General features: G+C 41.1%; 1 protein-coding gene across 1 annotated transcript; it reads left to right on the top strand.

Annotated features, from left to right (window-relative positions):
* Positions 1–287: 287 nt before the first annotated feature.
* On the top strand, positions 288–26,403 carry GPNMB (glycoprotein nmb). The gene is made up of 11 exons (XM_086397368.1): positions 288–440; positions 5,830–5,979; positions 7,830–7,973; positions 9,861–10,025; positions 12,613–12,771; positions 13,099–13,410; positions 17,576–17,674; positions 18,464–18,566; positions 20,914–21,128; positions 24,814–24,907; positions 25,348–26,403. Exons 1-11 carry the CDS (start codon positions 371–373, stop codon positions 25,499–25,501), a joined length of 1,665 nt encoding a protein of 554 aa, XP_086253494.1. The 5' UTR covers positions 288–370; the 3' UTR covers positions 25,502–26,403.
* Positions 26,404–27,320: the final 917 nt, after the last annotated feature.

Below are 27,320 nucleotides of genomic sequence, written 5' to 3'. Positions count from 1 at the left end.
CTGAAAAAAGTTGATAACCAATGAGGTTAGAGACTTTACTTGGGGAAAGATATCAAAACAGGCCCTATAGCAAAGTCCCTTTAACTAGAATATAGAATAACAACACTGAAATGGTGCGCATCTAAAAAGTGAATAAATAGATGCCAAGGGTGAGTGAGTCAGAAGCACATGAGTAGAAGTGGTTGAACTCCAGAGACCAGATCAAGCAATGCTGCTTAATACCATCACATGATCCACCCCGAGGCTCAGTATTTAATTAAAATGAAGAGTGGAGCACAGCAAAAACCAGAAGAACACTGTTGTTCTTAGTGGGTGAAGCCAGAGGAGTTACAAGTTAAACCTTGATTGCCTAGGTCTGTGAGAATTCAGCATGGAATGTCTCTACTGTTTCCTGGGATTTCTGCTTCTGGCTGCAGGATTGCCACTGGATGCTGCCAAACGTGAGTAACTCTCAGTTTCTGTCTTTAACCCATTCTCTGGCTATTGGCTGAAGTGATGGGTTTGTCTGAGTCTGCAGCTGGCCTTCAGGAAGCATTCGTGCTCACTTGTTTTCTCTGGAAATGGTTGCGGATGTTGAGAGCACGGCAAAATGCATTCAGTTCCATTCTTTGCTCCAGGGTCTTAGGAAGCGAAAGACGCAGGGCCCCTCTGTTGTGGAGGTTTCTTCTATCAAAATTGCTACCTGCTCTCTTAAAGACATTGGGAGGGTGGGGGCACGAAGGGCACAGTCTCTGGCTTGAGATCACAGAAACACTACCCACTAAAGTTTGTCTGGTTTTCATCCACCGGGATAGGGCCACAGAGGAACTGAAGCCCAAGTCTGGAAACAAGCTTTCTAATAATTCCAATCCAGAAGCTGTTCCCAGTTCTGCTGAGGGAATTCCCTGGCAGGCCAGTGGTTAGGACTCTGTGCTTTCACTGCCAAGGGCCTGGGTTCAGTCCCTGGTCAGGCAACTAAGATCCCACAAGCTGCTCAGCCAAAAAAAAAAAAGAAAGAAAATCCTGCTGATTTTTCACAGACCTGCAGAGTTTGCTGCCATTGTAGTGAGGTTACTGAGAAAAGAGCTGAAGCCCTGGGTCTCTTTTCTAGTTAGAGGCTGGGGACTTCTTGACAAAGGTGATGCCCAGACCAATGAGGAGCTGGTTTAAAAATAGGAGTTTGTGACTGGAATGGAAGCCAGAGTTGTGAACCACCAAGCTCACAGGCGGCCCACTTGTCCAGTCCAGGGGATGTGTGGCCCCAGCAGCCCCCGTCCTCCAGGCAGAGGTAGTGTGGAGTGGGAGAAGGGAGTGAGTTAGATATCACCCAGAAGGTCCACTCTGCTTCACTTTAGTAGAGTAATGACCTTTGCAGGGTGAAAGTCCTGATTTTGCCAGATAACTCCACGAGGGGGCAATAGCCGGGGGAGGGGCAGAGGGAGGTAGGTGCTGAGAAGGGGTCCAGCATGTGTTCAGTTCAGTTCGGTTTAGTTGCTCAGTCGTGTCCAACTCTTTGCGACCCCATGAACTGCAGCACGCCAGGCTTCCCTGTCCATCACCAAGTACCAGAGCCTGCTTAAACTCCTGTCTATTGAGTTGGTGATGCCATCCAACCATCTTATCCTCTGTCATCCCCTTCTCCTCCCACCTTCAATCTTTCCCAGCATCAGGGTCTTTTCCAATGAGTCAGTTCTTTGCATTAGGTGGCCAAAGTATTGGAGTTTCAGCTTTAGCATCAGTCCTTCCCATGAATATTCAGGACTGATTTTCTTTAGGATGGACTGGTTAGATCTCCTTGCAGTCCAAGGGACTCTCAAGAGTCTTCTCCAACACCACAGTATAAAAGCATCAATTCTTCAGTGCTCAGCTTTCTTTATAGTCCAACTCTCATATCCATACATGACTACTGGAAAAACCGTAACTTTGACTAGATGGACTTTTGTTGGCAAAGTAATGTCTCTGCTTTTGAATATGCTGTCTAGGTTGGTTATAACTTTTCTTCCAAGGAGTAAGCGTCTTTTAATTTCATGGCTGCATTCACCATCTGCAGTGATTTTGAAGCCCCCAAAATAAAGTCTGCCACTGTTTCCATTGTTTCCCCATCTATTTGCCATGAAATGATGGGACCGGATGCCATGATCTTAGTTTTCTGAATGCTGAGTTTTAAGCCAACTTTTTCACACTTCTCTTTCACTTTCATCAAGAGGCTCTTTAGTTCTTCACTTTCTGCCATAAATGTGTGCTACATAGTCCAGATGGTCCTGCCACTATTCAACGGGTGAGGAAGCAGGAGCCCAGGTCTGGCTTTTCACCTGCTGGGCCCAGATCTAACATGGGAGGGTTCTGGATACAGATACACACATTCCTCTCACTTTTCCCTGCGAGAGAGAAAAGCCCTGCAATGAAGTGCAATCCCGGCGGGTGCTGGGTGATGGAAGAGAGGGGGCCACTGCTGGCTCACGAGCAGGCCGGCCGGTTCCCCAGGAGGCGGTGGGACTGATGGGGGAGCTGGGGGCGGAGGGCCGGCTCCAGGAGCCCGTAGTAGTGGTGAGGTCTTGGATAGCGAATGGAGCGAGAGAGAGGGAGAGCATCAGGGGGCCAGGGTTCTGCCGCCGCACTGAGGCCGGAAGCTGGCCGACCTCCCAACCCCCACTCCCCCTCCCGCCCCCTAACCACCAAGCCAAAGGTCTGTAGTGAGCGGCCCGGGAAAGGGCCTGCGACTTCAATCAGGGAGCCCAGAGGCAACTGATGTGCCGGCGCATTCCGGGGTTTGGCACTTGTCCGGCCGCTGAGCCGCGTGGGGCCTTGCAACATCCCAAGAGCCTGTGCAGTCCCCTGTCCCAGAGGAAGGGGCGGGCCAGAAACAGTAAGGATGCACAGCGGGCAAGAGGAAGAAGGCTTTCGTGCAGACCGGACCACAGTCCTTCCTGCCAGCCCTGGATCTGGACCAGGAAAAGTGACTGAGCTCCTCTGACCTTTGCTTTCTTTGTTTGCGAAACTGAGTAACGGGGATTCTTGTGAGATCAGCTACTTGAAATTATCCTTTTTTATTTATGTGTGTGAAGACTTGTATCTTTTTCTCCCTTACTGTAATTCCTTGTGCATGGACCTGTTGTCCTTATTTATCTCTTGGCTTCTCTGTTGCCTTGGGACATGGTAGTGATCAACAAGCATTTAATAACCGATCAGTTCCCAGAGAAGAAGGCTAATGTGCTTGGAGGAGGAATTGTCTTACCTCAATGTCCACTCAGGACAGACTCCCCCAGAGCCCACAGTTGGGGAATGGAGGGACAGAGAGGTGAGAGGTCAGCACCCCTTGCTCAGCTCAGCAGGCAGATTAGCCTGAGGTTGGGTGGCAGTTTGACAGGAGGCCCAGCCTACTAGCATTGCAACGAAACTTGCTGCGCTCTGTTTCACCTCGCCTTAAGACGATGTATCCTGGCCACAAAAAGTAAGGATGGGTAGAATTTCGTGGAATATCAGACACCAAGGTATTCCTTTCCATTTTCCAATCATAGCCGTGGTAGAAGGAGGAAGGAGAAGGTACTGACAAAGTATTAATAGCTCACAAGCAGCGCAGCTGCCATGTGACAGAGCAGGGCCTACAAAGGGGAGAGGGAACGGCCGCATGGTGCTGGGTGTGTATCCCACATCTTTCCCTACCCCACTATCTTTTAAAATCTTACCCTTGGGCTTTTGTTGTTGCTTTTGTTCTATTTTTTTCATTCAGTTTTTAAATTTTGAGGCTGTTGTGGATTCACATGCACTTTTAAGAATAATACAAAGAAATCCCCATGTATGTACCCTTTACCTGGTTTCTCCCAAGGGTAACATCTTGCACAGCCATAGTACAAGGTCACAACCAGGATACTGACATAGACATAGTCCAAACACCAAACAGTCCCATCACCACAAATACAAACCCACTTCCCTTTCTCACTCAACCCCACCTGCCAGCCCCTGGCAACCACTAATCCACTCTCCAATTTTATAATTTGGTCATTTCAAGAATGTTAGAGAAATGGAAACTTACAGTATGTAATGTGGGAGAATTGGTTCTTTTTACTCAGCATAATTTACTGAAGTTGTTGCATATATCAATATTATTTCTTTATCACTGAGCAGTATACCATACTATGTATACATACATAGTATGTATGTGGTACATATGTGGTACATATGTGGTACATACATGTACCACAGTTTATCCGTTCACCCCACTGAAAGATTTTTTTGGTTGTTCCAACTTGGGCTATTGTGAATAAAGCTGCTATGAACATTAATGTACAGGTTTTTATGTGAACATAAGTTTCCATTTTTTCTGGGACAAATGCCCAAGAGTACAACTGCTTGGTTGCATAGTAATTGCATGTTTAGTTTTACAAGGAAACTGCCAAGCTGTTTTCCAGAATGGCTACACCATTTCTACCAGCAGTGTATGAGTGATTCAGTTTCTCTGCATCTGATGTCATTTTTAATTTTAGTCTTTCTGATAGGTATACAGTGACATCTCATTGTGATTTTAATGTGCATTTACTCAGGGTAAATGATATTGAACATCTTTTCATGTGTTTACTTGCCATCTGTGCACTCTCATCTGTGAAATGTATGTTTAGATCTTTTACCCTATTATTTGGGGGTTTTAATATATATATATATATATATATTTTTTTTTTTTTTTTTTGCCAAGTTATGTGGCATGTAGGCTCTTGGTTCCTCCCAACCAGGGATCGAACCCACACCCCCTGCAGTAGAAGCATGGAGTCTTAACCACTTGACCATCAAAGAAGTCCAATTATTTGCCTTTTTTTTTTTTTTTTATTTGCCTTTTTTAAACATTGTGAATTGTGAAAATCCTTTATATGTTCCAGATAGTATTCCTTTGTTGGAAATGTGGCTTGCAAGTATTTTCTCCCTGTCTGTAATTTGCCTTATTATCCTCTTCACATGATGTTGCAGAGCAGAATTTTTTAATTTTAATGAGGTCTGGTTTATCAATTTCTCTATTATAGATTAAGATTTTGGTACTAAGTCTAAAAATTCATTCTTACTTAGAGCCTGAAGATTCCTCCTAGGCTTTTTGCTTTTTTACAGCACTGTGTGTTGAAATGCTATCTTTCCTCCATTGGATTATTTTTGCAAAAGTCAACAGGGCATATCTATGTGAATCTATCTTTGAGTTCTACAGTCTGTTTTGTGGACCTATATGTTCATTCCTTGTCACTCTCCTTTTAAGTGTGTATCTCTCCTTGACTTTTGACATTTAAAATCAGAAGAAATCAGTGTTTGGATTATGCTTCTCACTCAGAATCTGAGAAACAGGAAGGCCTTGGAAGCGTGGGAAAAAACTGATCCTGGGAATCAAAAGTTGCAAATCTTCATTTCCACTTGATTAAAGATGTCTCTGAATGAATCACGTCACATAAATGAAGGGATTTGAACTAACTAATCTTAGCTTTTTCATTGTCAAACATTCAACTGAATTTCCAGTTATGAACATATATTAATAAACACAGATTTCCTTTGTTTCTCACTTTGTTCCTTTTTAGAAACAGATACTGTCTCACAGTATCACAGGACATTTGGTTTTTTGTCTGATTTGAAGGCCGAGAGAAGAAACGTGGCCTGAAATCCCACAGCCTGTTTCATTGTAGCAGGTTCTGTGGCTCCCAGATCAATGTTCTTTCAATGTTCATCTGCCTCCATGAAGAAGAGAATCACATGCTGCTCCCTCCTCCTACCAGCAAGGAGGAAGAGAGGCTGGTGGCATCCTTCCAGTATGGCTTCTCTGAATACCTGCTAAATGAGAGATAAGCAGACAAAATGATTTTTTTTCAAATATTGTTATAGGTTTTCATGATGTGCTGAGTAACGAAAGACCTGGTTATATGCGGGAGCACAACCAATTAAGTGGATGGTCATCAGATGAAAATGACTGGAATGAAAAACTCTATCCAGTGTGGAAGAGGGGAGACTCGAGGTGGAAAAGCTCTTGGAAAGGTAAATCAAAAGACTCAAAAAAAAAAAAAAAAGACTCAAACAACTGTAATTTCTTCTTCTTTTCTTTTTTTTAGTTTCAAATGTATAATAGTGATTCAGTTTTTTAAATCAAAGTATTTGGTTTGCAATGTGTTAATTTTTGCTGTATAGCAGTGATTCAGATATATATGTATGTACATATTTATACACATTCTTTTTTTAAAATATTCTTTTCCATTATGGTTAATCTCAAAATATTGAATATAGTTCCCTGTGCTACACAGTGGGACCTCGGTGTGTATCCATTCTATGTGTACCAGTTTGCTTCTGCTGACCTCAAACTCCCCCACCTCTCCTCCCCCTTGGCAACCACAGTCAGTTCTCTGTCTGTGAGTCTGTTTCCATTTCACAGATAGGTTCATTTGTGCCATGTTTTACATTCCACAAATAAGTGATATCATGTGATATTTGTATTTCTCTCTCTGACTTACTTCACTTAGTATGATAATCTCTAGTTCCATCCGTATTGTTGCAAACGGCATTATTCCGTTCTTTTTTATGACTGAGTAGTATTCCATTGTGTATATGTACCACATCTTCTTTATCCATTCCTCTCTTGACGGGCATTTAGGTTGTCTCCATGTTTTGGCTATTGTGAATAGTGCTGCTATGAACATAGAGATACACGTATCTTTTTCAATTGTAGTTTTTTTCTTGCTATTTGCCCAGGAGTGGGATTACTGGGTCATGTGATAATTCTATTTTTAGTTTTTTTATGAACTTCCATACTGTTTTCCACAGTGACTGCACCAATTTACATTCCTACTAACTGTGCAAGAGGGTTTTTCTCCATACCCTCTCAAACATTTATTATTTGTAGGCTTTTTGAAGATGGCCATTCTGACTGGTGTAATGTGGTACCTCATTGTAGTTTTGATTTGCATTTCTCTAAACATCTTTTCATGTGCCTGTTGGCCATCTGTTTGTCTTCTTTGAAGAAATGTCTACTTAGGTTTTCAGCCCATTTTCCAGTTGGATTGTTTGTTTTTTGTTGTTGAGTTATATGAACTGTTTATATATTTTGGAAATTAATCCTCTGTTGGTCAAATCATTTGCAAATATTTTCTTCCATTCTGTTGACTGTTTTTCATTTTATTTATGGTTTCCTTTGCTGTGTAAAAGCTTGTGAGTTTGATTAGGTCCCATTTGCCAAACAGCTGTACTTTGTTATTTCAGTTTGTGCTGTAGGTGGTGAACTCTATCCACGGAAGCGACCATGAGTGACAGTGCACTAGTTAGCAAGTGGGAGGCGCCCGGATTGGCCGTCTTCCCTTTATTGTCACAGTATCACTTTCTAAACTCCTCACTCTCCTCCACACAGAGTTTAATCTCCTTAGAAATGTACATTTGGTACCTCTTGGAAGATTTTGAAAAGCAAGCAGGTTTAATGGGGGAATGGTCATCTTCAAAAGTTCTGAGATTCCAGAGCACTTTGACCGGCTCAAAAGCGTGATTAGAAAGTTATTATCTTTCCATTCACATCAAAAATGAATGACTCCTTCAGTCATTCACTTTGAAATTAAAAATTACAAACCTTTAATACTTGTTTCCTCAATCAAACAGATTTTTAATTATTTAAGTAATTGTTCTCTCTGTGGTCAGAGAGTTCTTCAGTTGGTCTGACTTTCCAAGTTCATCTTCTGGAGTGTTGTACTCTGACAGCAAAAGCTGGGAATCCTGCAAATAATTTATTGTAAAGAGGCAGAAGGATCCTCTGGCCCTTACTTGTAGATTTAGCTTCCTTTTTTTTATTTATCAGTGAAAAGGACAAGAGATGTTTCATCACTGAGCTCCTTGTTTCTATGTCCTAGGAGGCCGTGTGCAGGCGGTTCTGACCAGTGATTCCCCCGCACTGGTGGGCTCAACCATAACATTCGCAGTGAACCTGGTATTCCCCAGATGCCAAAAGGAAGATGCCAGTGGCAACATAGTTTATGAGAAGAACTGCAGAAATGGTAAGGAATGTTATTCACATCACAGGAATGGAATTCTGGCTTCTCAAAGAATAGTCTGATAACTCTTCATTGATCAGATCAGTTTCTGCTCACAGAAAGAACATGGCTAGCACAAATGATAAAATGCATATATTTTGGTTTTGCTTTGCTCTTAGTTAAAGCAGAGAAGCTCTTTGTCCAAGTTAAAGAGCACAAATGATTATAGACACATCAAGGGGAATTATCTTGTTTTAGAACTCAACAGCCTTAAAAACTCAAGTAAGTACTAAAATTCTTCAATCAGAAACAAGACTAGTAAGGGCAGTGATGATCTGATTTTATTACTTAGAACTTCTATTAAACTGCCAGTGGTTTATTTCTTATTGATTCATCTTCCAATGAGGAAAACAATAAATTCTGTATAGAAAGAGTTTGATAATTTAAAAGTATTGTATTTAGTAGCCTGTAGCTTTTTTTTTTTTTATGCTTTTTTCCCCCTAAACAAGTTGATTCTTACTAATGTTTCAAATGACAATGCAGTTCTCTTTTACATGAAAGAGTCCATGTAAAAAAACTTTTACATGGGAAGTTTTATAAAGTATCTCTCACTGTTAGAAGAAATGAGAGCTCTTGAAAGAAATGACTGATTCCAGGTGTAGGACAGGACACTAGCAAGTGATCCAGGGACATCTTGTGCCAGTAAACAAGGAAGTAATGGGGATATGTCACAGGGACACAGAGGCAGCTTGAGGGGCCCCTACTGGCCATGTGTGGGACAATTTAAGAATAAAAAATAAATAGTGGCTGTAATAGACAGATAAATAAAAGGCTCTCCATAAATGTCAATGAACATAAAAAAAAGAGGATGAGAAGATTGTTCCAGATGAAAATATATTGATCATGACTTGTTTAAAGTGGAAAATGTCATACATACAGAAAAGTAGTGAGCAAGTAGATAGTAATTCAGCAAGTTTAATGTTTTTTTTCTGTTTGCTTCCATCTATCTGTATTTCTATTTATACATCTTTTTTCCAAATCATTTGAAGATGTGAAATAGCCATGTGTAGGATGTAATCCTTGATTGGACTCTGGTAGGGATGGTAATTGGAGAAGGCAATGGCACCCCACTCCAGTACTCTCACCTGGAAAATCCTATGGATGGAGGAGCCTGGTAGGCTGCGGTCCATGGGGTCTCTGGGGGTTGGACACGACTGAGCGACTTCACTTTCACTTTTCACTTTCATGCATTGGAGAAGGAAATGGCAACCCACTCCAGTGTTCTTGCCTGGAGAATCCCAGGGACAGGGGAGCCTGGTGGGCTGCCGTCTATGGGGTCACACAGAGTCGGACATGACTGAAGCCACTTAGCAGCAGCAGCAGGGATGGTAATGGTATGCTTATGAAGGAGAATGTCTTTATTCTTAGAAGTGTGCTGAAGTCTTTAGGAGAAGAAAGTCATGATGTCAAATGAGTTAGGGGGAAAAAGCTACAGATAGAATGAATCAAAATAAAAAGATACAGCATCCCTCAGTTTGGTTTGAATATGCTTGTTATTTGGAGCCCCAATATGAAGATAAACATATTAAATGATATCTCTGAACTTTTCTGAAAAATTGCTTTATATACATATACATATATATTATGTATATATATATATATACACACACATATACAACATACATATATTGCTTTATATGCTTAATATAACTCATTGAAATACAACATGTAGGTAGAAAAAGACCCAAATCATAAAGGTACCATTAGATGAATTCTGAATATTAGGGTGTTAATTGTCCAACTGTATCTCAGCTAGTTATGAAAAAATATGAACAGTTATTTAATTCAATGATGAACCTTGAGCATTCTGAGTCCAGACGACAATCATGGTGTGCCTCTTTCTCTGTTTAGATACTGGTGCATCTCCTGACCTGTATGTTTACAACTGGACAGCATGGACAGAGGACAGCGACTGGGGAAACGACACGAGTGAAGGCCATCACAACGTGTTCCCTGATGGGAAGCCTTTCCCTCGCCCCTGGAAAAAGAATTTTGTCTACGTGTTCCACACACTTGGTTGGGCTATTACAATCCCCCCCCCCACCCCAGTTTCTTCTTTACCTTTCCTTAAAATTTTTAATTTTTTTTTCTTTTCTCATTCTATTATTGAGAATTACAACACCTGGCATTTAACAATTACTCTTTTAACTTTCCTTCAGTGAGGGATAAAAATAAAATCTTGGTTAGCCTTGCCGTTTTTCTAGGACATAAAATAGTTAAAAGGAGAAAAAGACAGGTTTGGCTTTCTTTAAAAAAAAAAAAAAATACTCAATTTGTTTCTGTCTAAAACAGTAATATGAAAAATGATATTTGAATGGCATATGGATGGTCATTTGTTGATTTATTCTTTGATTTCTTATGTTTTAAAAAGAATTTTAAAGAATTAGACTTGTACTCTTAGTAGAAAATTTGGAAAATGCAGAAAAGCGCAAATGAAAAATCAGTCATCATAATTCATACCAGAGATTATCATTGTTAACATGATGATGCTTTCTCTACTAGTATTTCTTTCTTTTTTCTGGTATTTCTTGATTAAGATCATAACATATACACATTTTGGTCAAAATTATGAGCATTGACTAAAATTCTTATGCAACTTGCAGGATCTTAGTTCCCCAACAAGGGATCAAACCCAGGTCCTGACAGTAAAAGCACTGAGTCCTAATCACTCAAGAGACCACCAGGGAATTCTCTAAAATTCTTTATATACATTATTTTAATGACTATATAATATTCTATCATATAAAAGTAAAATAATCTAAATACTCTTCTTCTTTGACATAACCTATCTTCTTCTTTTTTTTTTAACCATAAGTGGAATCCGTTTTGCTTTATTATTAGTGATTATTTTTTTAGCCTCCGAGGACTAAATTTAGGTTATTAGTAACAAAGCTGCTAAATTCTTAGTTTAAAATCTTAGGTTCCATCTGGTTCTGAGTGGTTCCAATTTGCTAGCCATCACACAAACTCCAAATTTCAGAATGTTTTGTCAGTCTTAATGAATTTCAGAGAGCTTTTCTTTCTTCAATTATTTACAAATCAAAGCAACATATTAATAATACACTCCAGTTGAACAAAGTACAAAATATATAACAAATACTATGCTCGTTGATTTAAAGCAAATTTTTTTCAGGGCTTTGTGGCCCTGTCAGTTAACTCTCCAAATGTCATTTCTTTGACCTGAAATGACATTTGTCATGTGCATGGAGTCACATAAGCTCACTAACACTTCAGATTCTGTTTAGCCTAGTTAACATCCATTAACTTAGCTAGTTAAGATGTCTTTATTTAACATCAGCTTTTAGTCCAGAAATTGCTGTTTTCATAACAAGATTGTTTTGAATTTCCTTTTTCTGCTGAAGTCTCAGAGTTAATGGATATTTTCTCTCAGCTAAGTGCTGCCACTGTGGTCTTACCTCTGGGTGCCAGAACTAGCATTTCCTCACGTATCACTAATTCCAAGAGACATGTCTTCCCCCTATAATCTCTAACAGAACTGCCTCTGCATTTCAAGGTAAAGGGGGATCCTGAACCTTTATTGACACCTTTTTTTTTTTTTTGCCATACCTCACGGCATGTGGGATCTTAGTTCTCTGACCAGGGATCAAACCCATGCCCCCTATAGCAGAAGCACAGAGTCTTAACCCTTGGACTGCCTGGGGAAGCACCCTCTTTCCTGACACCTTTGATCATGTGATGAACGTGGTCTTTAAACATCCCCATCTTACAAGTATCCATCTTCTAATACCTTTTGTTCCAATGACACATCTATGACAGGTGCCTCAAAAAGATTAGAAAAATCTTTGAGCCCTAAAAGAGAGAGAATTACTGTCACTAGCTAGTCAGTGGTGATTAGATTTACTTTACAGTTGGAGAAAGAAAAAGGACTCAAGGGTCCTAGAAATGTCAACGAAACTACTTCATTCCTTTTCATACCCACCATACCTGTTTCTTTTTCATCACTGCATTTTCATATACAAATATTATTATTAGAAGGTGGAGGAATCTAGTTCCCTAAAAGAAAAAAAGTTGCTCAGCAATATAGCTGAACTAGTAATATTATTGGAGAAGGAAATGGCAACCCACTCAAGTGTTCTTGCCTGGAGAATCCCAGTGCCTGGGGAGCCTGGTGGGCTGCCGTCTATGGGGTTGCACAGAGTCGGACACGACTGAAGCGACTTAGCAGCAGCAGTAGCAGTAATATTATTACAAAAATAAGGTAGATTTTTAGATATATTTTTTAACTCCCTTGGACACTTCACTGTTACATTAAATGTATTTTCTGTAGGAAACACATGTATTTCAAGTGCCAGGTCACTTACTTATAGTATTTGTCAACTAAGGACTAACAGCATTATCCCACTTAAACAGCTCTTTTCATTGTAGTCAACATATACAACTACATTTATTTATTTGTGGATTTTATAAGGTTTCATATAAAAATAAGCACTGTCTTCCTTTCTGAAGGAACCAAGACCGCATCCCCACCCTGCTTTTCCTTTCTCAAACAATCTGTAAATGGTAGTTGTTAGTCTTTAAGGAACATCAACTTTCTATAATGATATGATGTAGCCAATAACTAAACATTTCTATCTTCTCAAAGGTCAGTATTTCCAGAAATTGGGACAGTGTTCAGTGACAATTTCCATCAGCACAGCCAATGTGAGTCTTGGCCCTCAAATCATGGAAGTAACTGTCTATAGAAGACACCGACGGGCATATGTTCCCATCGCAAAAGTGAAAGATGTGTATGTAGTAACAGGTGAGTGATATGAGCTCTGAATTAACAGAGGACGAGGCGCTGAGTTCTGGTGATGTTAGCGGGTTTGAAAAAGTAGAACCAAATATTCTGGGTTAGGTTACACTTCATCTGGACTCCTTCTCAACCTCATATATTTAATAACATATTCCATCTGTGTTTTCTAAAGTAAACCGAGAAAACTCTAGAAAACTTGCTTTAGAAAAGGGGAAATGATGCTGAATTATCCCCTCGTTTTAATATCTAAACTAAAGGCACTGTTGAAGTCACCCACTTAAAATCAAGCAATCGTACCCTCTTTCTTTATTTTTTTTTGGATGTACATTTTAGATCAGATTCCTGTATTTGTGACTATGTCCCAGAAGAACAATCGAAATTCATCTGATGAAACCTTCCTCAGGGATCTCCCCATTACGTTCAGCGTCCTGATTCACGATCCCAGCCACTTCCTCAATGAGTCTGCCATTTACTACAAGTGGAACTTCGGGGATAATACTGGTCTCTTTGTTTCCAACAATCACACTTTGAATCACACCTATGTGCTCAATGGAACCTTTAGCCTCAACCTCACTGTGCAAGCTGAAGTGCCTGGACCTTGTCCTTTGCCTTCACCCAGACCTCCAAAAACCACCCCTCCTTTGGGTAAGTGTTTTCCAGGTTAATTTTTGTTGGCAGGGCTCCTTAACAGCTAGAAAAAAATTCATGTGGTTTGTATAATTAGATCCTTAGTTAAAGAGATTATGTAAAGACTCTGCAGTGATTCCATTTTCTGCCTGTTGATTTCCTTTAGTTACTTATCACGGTGTTGTTAGAATATGGAAGAAAGAAGAATATGTTTAAAGTCACTTGGTGGCTCATATACAGTTCCTTGTTATGTGTACAGGTGCCTTCCCCCTTCCAGTCCTTCACATTTCTGTTTGCCTCCCAGTTTTTCTAGTTAAGAGGAGACACATTATCCCCTCATAAACATTCAGGCCATTCCATTGTCCTTTCTCCCTTTCCACACTCCCTCCCCCACTTCCATTCTCCTCCCCACCCTGCCCACATCCACTCCATGTCCTATGAAAACTCAACCATGTTTAAAAGTAGTTTACAAAGGGCTCAAAAAAGAATAAACCTTGAGAATATTTCTTGGCTGGCCGACTGGAAAGATTCCAGACACTAAAATTATTCTAGATATAAGGCATAGTTAATTAAATCCCAACTTCTCATAATAATATATGGGGACATTCAAGAAGTTCTTGAGCATTTACTTTGAGAAGCATTAGCTTTCATCTAATTCCGCACCCTACCCCATGCCATCACCATCCTTCCCCACTCAGCCGTGAATACATCTTCCATCCAGGCATCCCAGGGATGGCAGTAGACTGACATCCTCTCACTGGACACAAGAGGGTGCCATCGCCAAGTACACACAGAACACTCCCTGGAGATGTCCAGACTTGTTGCAGTTGGCTTTTTTTTAACCCAAACCTATTAGATATAAATAATAAACTGTTATTAATAAATAAGTGTGTTGTTAAAAAAAAACTTAAGTCAAGCATAACTAATGCCAGACACTGTAAGTTGTTACTGATTTTGCTTTTTTTGGGGGAAATACTTTTAATTATAAAATGAATGCATATTCCTTAGAAAAAATTAAAATTCAGAAATTTCAAATAAAAGTGAGAGCTCCTCCTTATTCTCTTCTCCCGAGTTAAACCCTGTTAAGAGTTGGTAGTGTTTCTTACCAGATCTTTTCTGTGCCATTACAAACATATTCCATAAATACAAATAGGATTTGTGGTCTTAATTTTTAGGTAGATGGGTTCACACAATATATATTGCTTTACAATTTGCCTCTTTTCATTTAACAAACATCACAGACATCTTTCCGTTATCAGTACACGTAAGTGTAATTCATGTTATTCAACGACTTATTTATTTAACCATTCTCTTACTGATGGACACTTCAGTTCATTCTAATTCGTATTATAAATGTAACTGCCTTGAACAACTCTAAACATATAGCTTTGTTTTGGCATTTCTGGAGAAGAGTCAGTTTATTTATCTACAAGACTTGATGGTCTTCCTTACAAATAAGGACACCAAGTGTAAAATTCAAAATAAATTACAGATGCTTGCTTTGTCTGTCTAGAAATTCCTGAGTGGTAAAGGTCTTAATGTTAGGTCATTTAATGTTAGTCTATTTTGAATTGCATTTTTATAAAGCAAGATTATTTTTCTTAGAACATATTTATATCATAACATATGCAAAAGATATTTTAAGTCAAAGAAAGAATATTTTAAGTGTGTTATTATTTTCTATAGGTTAAACCATAAGATAGAAGGTAGCAACCTTATGAATTCATTACATTTTATAGTGAAAGGAAGCTGCTTGACTTCATCTAAAGGTGTTAGATCAACCATAATCAATCCCCAAATGCCGTAAAACAACTGTGAGACTTGGAGGGACAGAAATATGTAATGGGAGCCAAGGTGATGATAAGAGTCAGCCCATGACTTGAGAAAGTGGTTAGAGTGCTTGTCCTCTGGGGGAGAGAGCATTTTTAGCTACACAGACCATATTAACAGGCTGGGGTTGTTGAGCACTGGATTACTATTTGACCAAAAATTATGTTGTCTCTGCTTTGGTAAGGGGCTTCCAAATAAGTACAGCTATTACATAGAAACCAAATGCAACCACAGGAGTGAGACACAAGCAAAGTTGAAGTGGTGACTCAGGGGGATAATTACATTATAGGATAGACAGGTATGTACTAGCTTTAAACCACAGAATTCTCTTCCCTTAGCTAACAGTGCCACTGATCATTTTTCAGACTTTTGTGCACAAATCTAAAAAGAAAAACCTTTCCAAGACTGATGCTAATCAGTGTTATAATATGTATATGATATATGTATTTATGCATGGCTTCCCTGATGGCTCAGTGATAAAAAAACTGCCTGCCAATGAAGGAGACTTAAGAAATGTGCGTTCGATCCCTGGGCCAGGAAGATTCGGTCATGGCAACCCACTCCAGTATTCTTGCCTGGAGAATCCATGGACAGAGGAGCCTGGTGGGCTATAGTCCATGGGGTCACAAAGAGTCCATCACAACTGAAGTGACTTAGTATGTATGTGTGTGTGTGTATAACGTATATATGTGTGTGTGTGTGTGTGTATATATATATATATATATATGTCATGTTGTATATATAGATCATGTTTTATATATATATATATATATCATATATATATATATGTCATCTATGTATGTGTGTATGTATGTGTGTGTACGTGTGTGTGTATATATATATATAAAATCTCCTTGCGGTCCAGGGGACTCTCAAGAGTCTTCCCCAGCACCATAATTCAAAAGCATCCATTCTTCAGCACTCAGCCTTCTTATGGTCCAAACTATAAAGGAGTTTTCTAGGGAAGAGGCAGCCATCCCTAATACCCTTCACCAACATATCTTTTCCTTTGGAGCTCATCCGTTAAATCTCAGAATACAATGAATGATTACCCTGCAACTTCCAAACAACCACCTTGAGACTCAGGGAATATAGCCAACTCTGCCACAGCCTGCCCTGCTGATAAACCACACCTACATCTGAATCTGACATGGTGTCAGAACCTTTCTGAGTTTTACCCAAACAGCGTTTCCCAAAGTGTCTGCCAGAGAGCACTCATTTCCAGACTTGCTCTGAGAGCTGCACTGCGAAGTTCCCTCTGAGCATAGGAGTGTCACAGGCACACTCGTTCCCCGCTAGAGGCTCTGAGGCCCTGGAGAAATCTCCCAGTTGGCTCCATCCTTACATACTCCTGTGTTAGAGCTGTAGCTCTTATGAAGCTTTCATTGCCTCCAAACTGGGTCCATTTTCATGTCTTTGGAAACTTAAGAGACAATAATGTTGTATTTTCAATATTATATTTTCTTTCCAGTCTTTTTATCTTGCTAATGGAACACCACCACCTTATTTAGAGCCTTTTAAACTGTAACCAGTAGAGCATTAAATTCTTTGCTCTAATCACATTCAAAGGGCTATTTTTCAAAAGTATCTTGTACTCCCTTCTTTCCTTCCTCACACCTCTGCTCATCACAGTGACTGTAAGACTTCAAGAATATAAACCTAGAATCCATGAGACATCCAAATGGGGAAAGAATTGCCCTTTTCCATGTTGTTTGCTTCTTGACATTTAAAATTACATGTCATATATGTTATAACACATCTGTATCTAAATAAGTATATATATAAGAGCATATTGGGACAAGGAAATGAATATTTATTAACTACTTCCTATGTGGTAGACATGAAAAGCATGTTTTATATGTCTTATCTATTTAATAGTTCAACCCTGGTAGGTCAGTAAATATTGTTCTTATTTTACAGATGGGCAAATTGAGGCAAGAAGTTAAATGATATGCCCATGGTCTCAAAGAGCTGAAAGCAAGGGGCCTAGAATTTGAGCCCAGAATACCTTCTTCCAAAATTACAATATAATTTTATCTATTGTGGCCTGCTTTATTTCATGATTATTATGTTACACATTTTAAAATGGCTTCTACCTTTCATTTACTATTTATATTTGAATAAGACATGGAACTGTGCTTGCTTACATAATTTAACAATTTTATAACATAGCTGTCACATCTCATGAATTGTTATGCATTTAGTTCAAATTTCTGAAGCAATTTAACAGTATAGAATTCTTGATGTTTTTCTAAACAGCAAGTAAACAGATATTTAGATCTTTAGTTATATCATGGACATCTTTTGCATTCTCAGCAACTAATCTAAAAATCTTTCTGTTTAAATCCTCTAGTAACTGCTGGTGACAGTACCCTGGTGCTGAGGGAGATTCCTGATGAAAGCTGCCATATTACCAGATATGGCTACTTTAAAGCCACCATCACAATTGTAGGTAAGACCATGAGGGAAAGATGTTAGAATCCACCTTGGGCTACCCACTCCCTTCCCTGACTCTGGGGAGGGGTGGGGTAGGGAAGCGAGGGCACCCACTCAAGTTGCTACCACACGTGCACAAAAAAGACTCCACTAGCTTCTAGATTTCCACTTGCCTTTCCAGCCTTCCTTAGATGTCCCTCTAAGGGATGAAACGAGATCCTCGGTGGAAATAAGCCCTCAGTGAGGCCCGCTTAGCGAGGAGCCTACGGGGGGGGCCTGGACCTCCTCACCCTGTGCAGCTCAGAAATCTGAATGAATGTGGCCTGAAGGAAGGCCAGCTGCAAGTTCCCACAGCTCCTGCTTTCCTCTTCTGGGTGATTTCACAAAGTCATACCTCCTGTGTGTAAGAAAGGGGCTGAACAGAACAGCCACACAGGGTTGTGCGCGAGGGGCACTGCTCACAGGTGCCCAGCAGAGGAGTTGGGTGGGGCTACAACTCAAGCTGTATGCCCTAGGGCTGAGCCCCTCGGCAGGAGACACAGAGGATGAGGCCTCCCTTCCTCCAGGGTCATCTGCCTCCTGACACGCACACAGGCTCCAGAAATAAAGGTCAAGCTTGTACTGAAGAACAGTTCAGTTTGACTTTGAAAATGCTGCCTGGACGTGTATCTGAACTCTGAGATTGCTTCCCAAGTCTAGCATGGCGAAAGGCTGTGTTCATTTTGTTTGGCCTTCTGATTTGTTAAGAAGTGGTTTGGTTTGCAATGTATTTTGATGTTTTTCTATGGGGCATTGTTCCTTTTAGAGGGCATTCTAGAGGTTAACATCATCCAAGTGACAGATGTCCCGATGCCTAGGCCACAGCCTGACAACTCCCTGGTGGATTTCGTCGTGACCTGCCAAGGGAGGTGAGTACACAGTCTCCGAGGAAGGAAGGGGCCAAGTGAGAACCCCAGGCTGAACAATGGCCTTCACACACCTCCCACCTGTTAGGTTAATTTGGATTCTGTGTGCCCAGTTGCTCACTCCGTTCTGACTCTTTGCGACCCCATGAACTATAACTTGTCAGGCTTCTCTGTCTGTGGGATTTCTCCAGGCAAGAATACTGGAGTGGGTTGCCATTTCCTCCTCCAGGAGATCTTGCCAACCCAGGGATCAAACCCAAGTCTCTTAGATCCCCCGCATTGGCAGACGGACTCTTTACCACTAGTGCCATCTGGGAAGCCCCAAATTTGGATTCTAGTTCCTCACTAAGCCAGAATGAGGAAGGGCCCCCCCAAGTGCTCTCAAGTATGCACTTGCTTTGCTAGAGTTGAGCGATGCTCATCACCTTTAACTGTTGAATAATTACTGATTGGACACTTACTGTGTCCTTAACATTTTACTTCTGTTTTCATGTCAAATCCTCACACACTCATACAAGTCTTCTCATTTTACAGATTGGGTCACCAGATACACGATGATTATAGTACCTCTCCAGGTGGTGGGTACCCGGCAGAGCTAGGTTTGCAGGCTCAGAATCTCTGAAGTTCCCTGAGGCTCCTCTGGAGTCTGGGGAGCCAGTGTGGAAGGGCTGTGTCCTTGTGCTGATGAATAGCAACGCCTGATGACCCTGTCCATCTTTAAAACTTATAAAACTTTCTAATGTATTACATAATTTGACTTCCTGTGGTTTGGTTACAACTATAAACAATTGGGGCTTCCCTGGTGGCTCCATGGTAAAGAATCTGCCTTCAGTGCAGGACATGTGGATTTCATCCCTGGATTAGGAAGATTCCCCTGGAGGAGGAAATGGCAACCCACTCCAGTATTCTTTCCTGGGAAATCCCTTGGACAGAGAAGCCTGGGCTCACAAAGAGTCAGTTGCGACTGAGCATGTGCATGTATAGATAATAGACTAAATAGAAAGTAATTAATATATAAATACTCTATCAATTAACCCACTAAATAGTTAAATAATTTAAATATAATAAATGAATCAAGGAATTAAAATGTATGTGTATATGATATATATGGGTTTCCCTCATAACTCAGTCGGTAAAGAGGTAAAGAATCTGCCTGCAATGCAGGAGACCTGGGTTCAATCCCTGGGTCAGGAAGATCCCCTGGAGAAGGAAATGGCAACCCACTCCAGTATTCTTGTCTGGAGAATCCCATGGACAGAGGAGCCTGGCAGGTCGCAAGAGTCGGACATGACTTAGCGACTGTATGTGTGTGATATATAGATTAGAGAATGAGCTGGTATAAAAATGCGGCCATACTTGATCCAAAGGGAGAGCTCCAGGGAATTCTCTGGTGGTCTAGTAGTTAAGACCCCGCTTCCACTGCAGGAGGCATGGGCTCATCATCCCTGGTCAGTGAACTAAGATCTGGCAAGCTGAGTGGTGTAGTGCAAAATAAGAAAGGAATAGCTCCAAAGCTCTCTGAGTTGGGGGAGAGAATGGGAGGACAGAAAGAGAGAACATCCTGACTGGAGAGGCAAAGGTGCTGCCAGAGGCCAAGGGTGAAGAGAGCATGAACTCATCTAACTCCCTGAGCCTTTATCAGCCTAGCTTCAGAGCCTGGTCTCTCCGTTCAGGAAGTCTACTCAGACGTGAAACAGAGGCTAAGACAGTAATGCGTGGGAGCCGAATGGTTACAGGGACAGCTGTCAAATATCTTTTATGCAAATCCCAGCTCCACCTCTATCTGCTTTTGTGACCGGAGGCCAGTGAGCTCTCCTCCCAGAACTGGTTTGTCACCTGCTGCATTAGGCTACTATTACTTGCCTCGTCAGGTTGTTGAGAGGAATAGACAAGGCCGTGTCACTTCTCTGAAACTCGGAGCCTTGCACACAGCAGGTGCTGCGTGAACAGCTCTGGTTGCTGCTGCTACTGTAGTCAGATATCTGCACAGGCCCACACAGGGCCGACTGGCATTTAGTACTACCTTAGCCTAACACCTAAGCCACCTGCATCTTTGAGTCTCTAGGGAGCCAAAGAGGAGAGGCAAGTTCCCAGCAGCCCCTTGCCTTGGGGGAAATAATTTCCTCCTCCTCCTGTCCTAGGGCCTCACCTTCCTGAGCATATAGAGGAAACAGTGGCTCACACACACCCAGGTTTGTTTAAGAGTAAATTGTATGTGACAGCTTCACATCATACAGTTTGAGTAAGACTAAGGTGGGATTCAGTTTCACAGAAGTGTAATTATGTTTTCCTATTAAACTGAGATCACACTCCCCTCTCTCTCCCTCTGGATGTCGTTCATACCCCCCAGCATCCCCACAGAGGTCTGCACCATCATCTCTGACCCCAGCTGCCAGATCACCCAGAACCCAGTCTGCGACCCCGTGGCCATGGAGCTGGGTGACACGTGCTTGCTGACGGTGAGGAGAGCCTTCAGTGGGTCTGGGACATACTGTATGAACCTCACTCTGGGGAATGATGCAAGTCTGGCCCTCACGAGCACCCTCGTCTCTATCAACAGCAGAGGTAAGTTTTGTTTTATGGTTGTACGAACATTTCATGTTGCAGATAAAGCATATGTCTGATACTAAAGCTATTCAACACTTCACTGTTAATGTTTAGCTTTATTTCAGTGTAAAATTCATTGAACTGTCATTAATGTGGATTTGAAAAATGATATTACAATACAATAGCAAATCTACTTAGGGAAGGGATGAGAGAGAGAGAACGTATGAAATAATGGCCAAAGGAAAACCTTTAAATTTATTTATTTATTTATTTATGGCTGTGCTGGGTCTTTGTTGCTGTACGGGCTTTTCTCTAGTTGTGGTGAATGGGGGCTACTCTCTAGTTTCAGTGTGAAGGCTACTCATTGCAGTGACTTCATTTCTTGTGGAGTGCAGGCTCTAGGCACTCGGGCTTCAGTAGCTGTGGTGCATGGGCTTAGTTGCTCTGTGTCATGTGGAATCTTCCTAGGCCAGGGATCAAACCTGTGTCCCCTAAATTGGCAGGAGGATTCTTAACCACCAGGACCACAGGGAAGTCCAAGAAAAGCCTTTTGATGAAAAAAATCAGCTATGATCGTGGACAAGTAATAATGGGATGTGGTCACTGAATGCTTGGATAGGTTTGTATTTCAAAGGGAAAGTGTAAAGCCGAGCATCAAAAAATAACAATGTTCTCCAATTAAACTATAACAAAGGGGAGACATGAAGCCAAGAAGAGAAATGAGAAACCAGGTGGACTCTTGGCTCTCTTCTAAGTTACCATGGACCCTTCTTTTCTTTCCCAAAGTCTACCAAGCATTACACTGAGACGGAAACAAACCCGATTACCCAGTCCTTAAATGTTCAGCAGACAGACTACTCCTTGTCCCCTTAACCTCAGAGGGATAAAATGTTGACAAAGTGGATGAAGGAATTTCACTGAGAAATTCCCGCTCACTGGTGGCTGTTTATTTTCCCTAACCCCTAGGGTCTCTACCTGGTGACCCTAACTGAATTTCACATGTAACTGGCTATGTTGTAAAATATTCCTTTACTTCTTAAAAGAAGTGCTTCATGGTGGAACAGAAGGGACAGGTAAAATTGTGTGCACATTGGAGCGTGTATTTTGCTCTTTAATTATTTATTCGTTTATTTGGCTCTGCCGAGTCTTAGTTGTGGCACACAGGAGCTTTAATCTTTGTGGCGGTACGTGGGATTTTTAGCTGCGGCATGCGGTTCTTCACCTGTGGCATGTGGGATCTAGTTCCCTGACCAGGGATCGAACCCAGGCCCCTTGCACTGGGAGCATGGAGTCTTAGCTACTGGACCACCAGAGGAGTTCCCACTTCGCTCCCTAATTTGAGTATTGTCGGGTATAATCTAATGACTAACTCACAAATAATTCTTTTGGTCTTGGAGTCTATCTTATAAAGTGAAATATACTTAAATATATATTTACTCATTAACGGTATAAAAGGCAGCTTTAACCTCATTGCAAGAAAAGCATATGTAATAATGCATATAATTATTTGCTTGAGCGTTTATTGTTGGTAAGAGCCAAGGTGTACATTAAAAAAAAAAAAGGGATGCAAACGTATCCTGCTTCCTTGAAGGCAGGATACATGGGGCTTGGGGTGCAGGACTGGGGAGCAGGTCAAAAAGAGGTAGCCAGGGCCTCTGTATCCTACTGAATGTGGATCTCCTATGCCGTCACTTTTGGGAGCTGCTGGGGTCATTCTTCTTGTGCTGCCGCAGCTGCTTTTAAAACTGCCTTTTAGAGTCTTAACCTAGTCCATGAAGCTTCCTCAGTTCTGGCAAATCACCATTCTCTTACCTGGATTAGATGCTTGGATATTTGCTTTCCTTTAATACTTATTGTAGTTAGCGATAACTTTAGGTGTGACCTGAACTGTTTTTTTTTTTTTTTAATTTATTTATTTGGCTGCACCGGGTCTTAGTTGTGGCATGCAGGATCTTTAATTGTGGCAAATGGGATCTAGTTCCCTGACCAGGGATCAAATTGGGGTCCCCTGCATTGGGAGCATGAAGCCTTAGCCACTGTACCAGCAGGGAAGTCCCTGAGCCGTTCTATTTATTTATTTATGGTTGCTCTGAGTCTTAGTTACCGCGTGCATGAGCTTTCTCTAGTTGAGGCAAGTGGTGGATAGTCTGCTGTGGTACTCAGGCTTCTCACTGCAGTGGCTTCTCAGAGCACAGGCTCTAGAGTGTGGGTTCAGTAGTTGTGGGGCATGGACTTGGTTGTTCTGTGGCATGTGGGATCTTCCTGGACCAAAGATCGAACCCGTGTCCCCTGCATTGGCAGGTGGATTCTTAACCACTGGACCACCAAGAAAGTCCCTCCCTGAGCCATTTTTAAAATCCAAAAAAGAAAGGAAAGAGAGCTTTTAATTCAATGGAAATTGTAAACTGATGACTTGGGTTTCAGAGTCAGAATTTCAAAAGTTGATCATTGTTTGAAGCCAAGCCCATAGACTTTTAGCTGAAATGACTTTTAATCATTGATTCACTGAATGTTCATGAATCACCTGGGATATTTTCAACAAATATTCATCGGGTATCCACTCCATGCCCAGCACAGCTCCAGGCACCACACAGACAGTTCTAGATAGAGTGGGAACAAGGTAAGGAAGATCCCCGCTTTAGTGAGCAGAAACAGGGAATAAACAAATAAAATGATATTGTGAAGACAATGAAACAAGGCATGGAGAGTGACAAGCATGGAAGAGAGGAGACAGAGGTGGACTCTCTAGATTGGGAGGTCAGGAAAGTGCTGCCAACTTGGTGGCACCCACTTGGCAAAGGGCCTCCTTTGAACTGAGACCTGCATTTCAAGAATGAACAGCTCATCTAGATCTTTATGTGCCACTGACAGAGTTTGGGTTTATTCTGTGTGTAAGGGGAACTGCTGGCAGGGTTGAAGTGTGATCTGATTAGCACTTTTAGATGATCATTCAGACTGCTGAGTGAAGCCAGGATTATTGGAAGGTAACAGTGCAAGTGAGCAGATGATGAAGATGTCCTCACAAGAGAGAGGGCTGGTGGCTGGAACTATGATGGTGGCGGAGAAGACAGAGGGAAAAGAGACCAACTTTGCTTATACTTTGATGGCAGAGACAAGACTAGTTGATTTGCTGGGTTCTGGGAGAACAAAGAAGACATAATCCAAAGAAATAATTGTGAATACAATGTGGTGGAGGCAAAGGAAGGGTGACTAGGAGAGACATGACAAAGGAAGGCATGACCCAGTGCCCTCATGCGTGTCTGGAAGGCGTTGCAAAGGGTTAGATGCTGGTGATGAGCATTCCCAGCAGAGGGCATGGAAATCTGAAAGAGCATGGGGAGGATGGATCTTTATCCCAGCTGGAAGGTAGGCAGTGGAAGATGAGGCCAGAGAAGTGGGCAGAAAGTTCATGAAGCCCTTTGCTGCATGGGCGTGGCTGGGTTAACTCAGACCAGAGCAGGTGTCTTCAGGACATGACATCTTCTAAGCCCTTAACACAGTGTTCCAGACGTGCTAACTCATTCTCTAAATGAAAGATAAGCTTCCCTGAAGACTATGTATTATGTAAAGGGAAAGATTACTGAAAGCTCAGAGGAGCCATATATCTTCTGTTTGCTCCCTTCCTCATTGATTTAATTACATTATAAGCAGCATGTCCTCTAGGTGGAAGCTGTCACTAATATGACCTCGCTTCTGTTTTAAGACCCAGCTTCCCTTTTAAGAACGGCAAATGGTATCCTGGTCTCCCTTGGCTGCTTGGCCATACTCGTCACTGTGATTGCCTTTTTGATGTACAAGTAAGTTGCTGGTTCTAACACTTTAAATCACTAGAGTATATTGTCAAAAATAAATGGCATATTTCTGCACAAGTGGGCTGTTTTCCCTTTTCTGCTTTGAAACATTTTGTGTGTGGGAAGAAAATCTTCTACTGAATGATGAATAGCAAACTAGCCTATTAATTTTGCTGTGGTTTTTTTTAATCCCCAAAAATGCTACCAAATGTCAATAACTTTACCAGATCGTCAGTTTAATGCTTAACATATAATCTCAAGTTATAGTAAGCAGGCACATTTCTTGCATAAAGAAGAGAAAATGTATTCTCATAAGACAACACTGTCTTAAAAGCCATAAGTTAAATGGAATGAACGATTCTGCACTTGACTTGTGAAAGATTTGTAGAAAGCAACCTTTTCCAGCTGGAGATCTTTTTTTAATCTGTCCAACACATTGCTTTCAGAAAACACAAGGAATACAAACCAATAGAAAACAGCCCTGGGATCGTGATCAGAGGCAAAGGCCTGAATGTTTTCCTCAATCATGCAAAGACCCTGTTCTTCCCCGGAAACCAGGAAAAAGATCCACTGCTCAAGAACCAACCAGGAATTCTTTGAATCTTCAGCCTTACTTCTGACCAACAGCTCATCCTCGGCACCATTTATGTCAGCTTGCTAGAGTGGATGATGATAACTTTCTAAAAAGATTAATGTAAAATATAGATTGTGTGAGGGAGGTCCAATTTTTTTTTAATTTTTATAGGTTAAATGACATTTTAGGGACATGGCTGAGGTTGCATGTAGTTTAATTCTTTTCCATGTTATATAACTGATAAAGCCAATTAATAGAGCTTCCTTTCATGATGATTTATGTTTCACTTACAATGTCTTAGGTAAGCAGTAGGATAGATATGCTGTATTCAGAGTAGCAGGAGAAGGTACTATTCATTAGAGTCTGACCTAAGTTAACTGGAAAGAGAGGCTGGACATGTTCTAGCTTTCCATATAACCGTATACATAAAACCAGTGAATTCCTATTCTGAAGGTCATGATCCAAGCTCCCTGAATCCTGTGTCAATGAACATGCATGAGCTCCCAACAGAACAGGTCAGCTTTTAGTAAGCTGTGCATGCTTGCTATACTGAAAAAAAAAAAGACTAGGCTAATAAATGTGTGAATATTATCATGACCGCCTGCCCAGTCCAAATGTGTAAAGGGTCAGTACTCGTTCATTCATTTTTCCCATGGACATTTATGTGGCACAGGCACATGGCTCTGTACTCCTGTTGACAATCTTGTGGACATACCTGAATTTCTGTAGACTCTGGCACTCATAGTTGAGATGATGTGTTATGATTTCCCAAAGAAAGAAGTCTTTCTGGTTTCCCTACCCATTTCCCTATTCAAATGAGAAACTTGATAAGTAAGGATTTTACTTTAATTTGTAACTGAAACTACCCTGTGTCAGTCGTGACATTCCTTTTTCCTTCCTGAAAAATAAAGTATGAGAAGAGACCAGACCTTGGGATTATTTTTCTAATTTTTGTTTGCCTTTCAATTTTCCTGTATACTTTTAACACATAAAAAGTTGTTTAACTTTGTCCCAGGGAATGCTGATAATTTCCGAGTATTTTATGTTTTTAAGTATATGAATACAATATATGAAATTTTGATGAATTTTATATATATATAATTACACCAATCTAAAAGAAGATTTTCTACAAGCAGTTGTTCTGAGTCTTTGTTTGAATAGTCAGTATTGTAATAAAAATAAATGTGAGAGGATAGTTCTAGGTCAGCAATCATTTTCTGTAAAGGGCCAAGTAGTAACTATTTTAGGCTTCATGGGCCATATGGTGTCTGTTGCAACTACTCAACTCCAGTGCTGTAGCAGAAATGCCATCATATACATAAATGAAAAGGGCATGGCTTTGTTCCAGCCTGAGCATATTGACAAAAGCAGGTGGCGGGCCAGATTTGGCCTATGGGCTGTAATTTGTGGACCTATATTCTAGGCTAAAAGAATATAGAGACACAATAACCAAAAGCAGTTTAGTAACCTAGATTACATCCTAATATTAAAAAAAAAAAACCAGCCATGAAAGACATTCTTTGGGGCAACTGAGGGAAATTTGAGTACACTCTGGATGCCAAATGATACTAGAGAATTGTTGTTAATTTTCTTAAGAATGGGTGAAGATTTTCTTAAGGACTTGGTGTGCTGTGCTTCCTATGCTTAGTTGCTCAGTCATTTTGGACTCTGTGACCTCATGGACTGTAGCCCGCCAGGCTCCTCTGTCCATAGGAATTCTCCAGGCAAGAATACCAGAGTGGGTTGCCATACCCTTCTCCAGGGGATCTTCCCAACCCAGGGATTGAACCCAGGTCTCCCACATTGCAGGAGGACTCTTCATCATCTGAGCCACCAGGGAACTTC

This window comes from Bos grunniens, chromosome 4, assembly GCF_055505025.1.
Source record: "Bos grunniens cultivar Pamir isolate PY7600 chromosome 4, Bosgru_T2T1.0, whole genome shotgun sequence".
NCBI lineage: Eukaryota > Metazoa > Chordata > Mammalia > Artiodactyla > Bovidae > Bos > Bos grunniens.
The sequence above is the reverse complement of the archived record's forward strand: the minus strand, read 5'-3'. Positions and strand labels throughout refer to the sequence as shown.

Excerpts from the sequence above, each read along its gene's own strand:
- GPNMB (XM_086397368.1), top strand. The coding sequence starts at position 371 with ATGGAATGTCTCTACTGTTTCCTGGGATTTCTGCTTCTGGCTGCAGGA. Across the intron at positions 18,567-20,913 it reads GTCGTGACCTGCCAAGGGAG|CATCCCCACAGAGGTCTGCA; the intron begins GTGAGTACACAG and ends CATACCCCCCAG. Across the intron at positions 24,908-25,347 it reads ATTGCCTTTTTGATGTACAA|AAAACACAAGGAATACAAAC; the intron begins GTAAGTTGCTGG and ends CATTGCTTTCAG.